The sequence below is a fragment of the Pocillopora verrucosa genome, chromosome 11 (genome assembly GCF_036669915.1).
Source record: "Pocillopora verrucosa isolate sample1 chromosome 11, ASM3666991v2, whole genome shotgun sequence".
NCBI classification, from domain to species: Eukaryota; Metazoa; Cnidaria; class Anthozoa; order Scleractinia; family Pocilloporidae; genus Pocillopora; species Pocillopora verrucosa.
Window position 1 is genome coordinate 510,001 of NC_089322.1, and position 2,500 is coordinate 512,500.

A 2,500-nucleotide genomic window follows, 5' to 3' on the forward strand; every position below is an offset into this window, starting at 1 on the left:
CAACTTAAGTCATGGTAATACTGATCAACAAGGAATCTACTTGTCTATTTTGTGTTCAGTGGTTCCAGAACAAAGAAAAGCAAGGTATAGCATCTTAAAACTTCAAATAGTACACATTGGAAATATTATTTTAAGGAGTAGTCAATTTTAAGGTAGCCCATTTAGCTAGTCCATTGGGGTAGTCCATGGACTGGGGGTCAGTGTTTGTCCATCACCTTTGGGAATAACATGTTCGAAAGCATAGTTATTCCAAACAGCAGAAAGTTGCATAAATTTGTTTGGAATTTAGAACAAGCACCTTGACCCACAACAACACAGAATAATTTTGTAAACCACAATGAGCTTAAAGAAAAATATAAAGAAGTTGCTTATTTAGGAAATATATGGTACAGATTTTCCTGTAAGTTGCCTTAAGTAAACTTTAACTTTTAGGGCTTGCTTGATCAGGCCTTAACAAAAAAAAAAATCATCTAATGTGTAGCATATGAAAAAGCAATCTTAATTTTTGTAAATTGCAAGGCTTGAGATAATCGCTTGTAACTTTGATAATTCGTGTTTGATCACCACAAAATTTGATCCAAGAGTCTCAAACATTTAAGAAATTGCTCAATGCCTTAATTCTTGTAAAACTGCACTTTAAAATGATAGAGCAACTCTCAGCCTAATACAATGTAAATACATGTACATGTACCCAAAGGCCACAATAAATTTGAAAATCGAAAATCTAAAAATTTGTTCCAAACAAAATAATATACTGATTGAAAAGCTAGTAACAAGTAATATAGCACTGTACACCTCTTTGCAGTATCTTCTTTATGAGCCATCAAGTCTGCGAGGTCACTGGTCATTTCCTTCTGGCTGCTGTGACACACTGTTACTGCACCTTTTCTGAAGAGTGTGCTGTGGATTGGTCCTGCAATTCCAGCCTTTTTCCAAACGGACTGAATAGCTTTGCTAATTTGGCCTGATTCCAATTTCTTTCCATTCCAAGATGGGAACAATGGTTGTTCTTTCTCTGCTGTAATATATGGCAGCTTTGATCTCACTTGTTTTATAAAGATACTGATCCAGTTTTGCAGATTGCTAGTAAGAATGACTTGCGCTGGGCCGTGGACATGAAATGTTTTATGTTTCATAACATTCATGATGAATCTGTCATCTTCTTTGTAACCGCGTTCAAATTCTTTCACAGTCATGTTTGACAGCACTCCTGCCCGGTTTGCATTGTCGATCGAAATTTGCACGAGAAGAAAGTCCCTCAGAAGAGTATAGTGACTTTGGGTGATCTCAATACTGTGTGCTCCACTCAATTTTCCCAGCAAAATGACAGCATCCCTGCCAGTCTGACTTCTTTCAAACTGCTGGATTTTTTCAGGTGTAACAAGTTCAACCCTGTCTTCTTCCATCTTTTCCCACTTTCTTTTCTGGCTAGATCTCTTGTAGGAAGAAGACCATCTCTTTACCTTTTCTATCATCTGAGTAACCAGCTCGGTTGTGGCATCAATTACTGGCTTTTCTGCTAAAACATAGCTGTAGAAATGACGCAGGCTCATGAAGTACGATTTGATTGTTTGAGGGACGTACTTCTGTTCCGCATACTTTACGAATTTGTCATTCAGTAGGGAGCAATCGAAAAGCGACATTACCCTTCTTTCAGCATCAATCAGAGATAAAATGTTTTTTATCTGTGACACATGTTGTTTTGCTGTTTTCTCATCTTTTTTACCTCCATCCGGCGATTGTAACCAATTGGCAAGCATGACTAACACTTCAGGGTCAGGACTCTTGCTGCTATCCACATCATCTTCAATTAAAATCACATCACATGTGGTTGAAGTCTCAGTTTGTTCAAAATCTTCCAAGTCCATTTCTTCATCTTCATCATTTCTCACAGTATCCACTACAGGTATATCAGGCATAGGTGGTTCAGTTTCAATTCTCTTGATAGCAGCAGCTCTCTTTTCAATCATCTGAACTGAATAGGGCCTTTTGGGTTGTGGAAGAGCTTTACTTAACAAGGCCTTGTACTTTGATGACTTTGGACTGAAACCATGAACAGTTTGCAAATGTGCAGGTAACCTTTTGACCACTGCAGAACACCCTACCATTGGACAACATCTCTTTTTGTGGTAATCCTTGTTGCACCTCTTTTGCCCATGCTCATCAGCATTTGTTTTCCCTTTCCTATTGCCAGCAGCTGCACTCTCTGCAGTTGAAAAGGAATATTTCTTACGTAAATTAAACCGCAATACTGCAGCACGAGCTTGATGTTTTGGCCAATCATGCACTTTTTGCAAATGCCTTGGCAGATGAACAACAATCTTATGACAGTAGGGTACTGGGCATTCTTTTTTAATCCTCGCTTTGCTTGGACGCTTTCTCTTTTTAGACTGGTCTGATTTGTTCACATTGGTATTGGCTGATTCCTCTTCCACAATTTCTTCATCTGAATCACCTCGCACCATTTCATGACCTGAAGATTTATCACTACTTTCATCAC

The 2,500-nt window shown here is 38.4% G+C and overlaps 2 protein-coding genes across 2 annotated transcripts in view; both read right to left on the reverse strand.

Annotated features, from left to right (window-relative positions):
• Positions 1-1,662, reverse strand: part of LOC131788537 (uncharacterized) — a 6,238-nt gene extending 4,576 nt beyond the window's left edge. Inside the window, exon 1 of the mRNA XM_066158510.1 lies at positions 796-1,662. Coding sequence (XP_066014607.1) covers positions 796-1,643 — 848 coding nt within the window. The 5' untranslated portion in view covers positions 1,644-1,662. The remainder of the gene's footprint in view (positions 1-795) is intronic.
• Positions 1,660-2,500, reverse strand: part of LOC131783191 (uncharacterized) — a 1,542-nt gene continuing 701 nt past the window's right edge. The window contains exons 2-3 of the mRNA XM_066174782.1: positions 1,727-2,500; positions 1,660-1,685 (exon numbers count right to left, since the gene is read on the reverse strand). The exon at positions 1,727-2,500 is cut by the window's right edge and continues 109 nt beyond it. Coding sequence (XP_066030879.1) covers positions 1,660-1,685; positions 1,727-2,500 — 800 coding nt within the window. The remainder of the gene's footprint in view (positions 1,686-1,726) is intronic.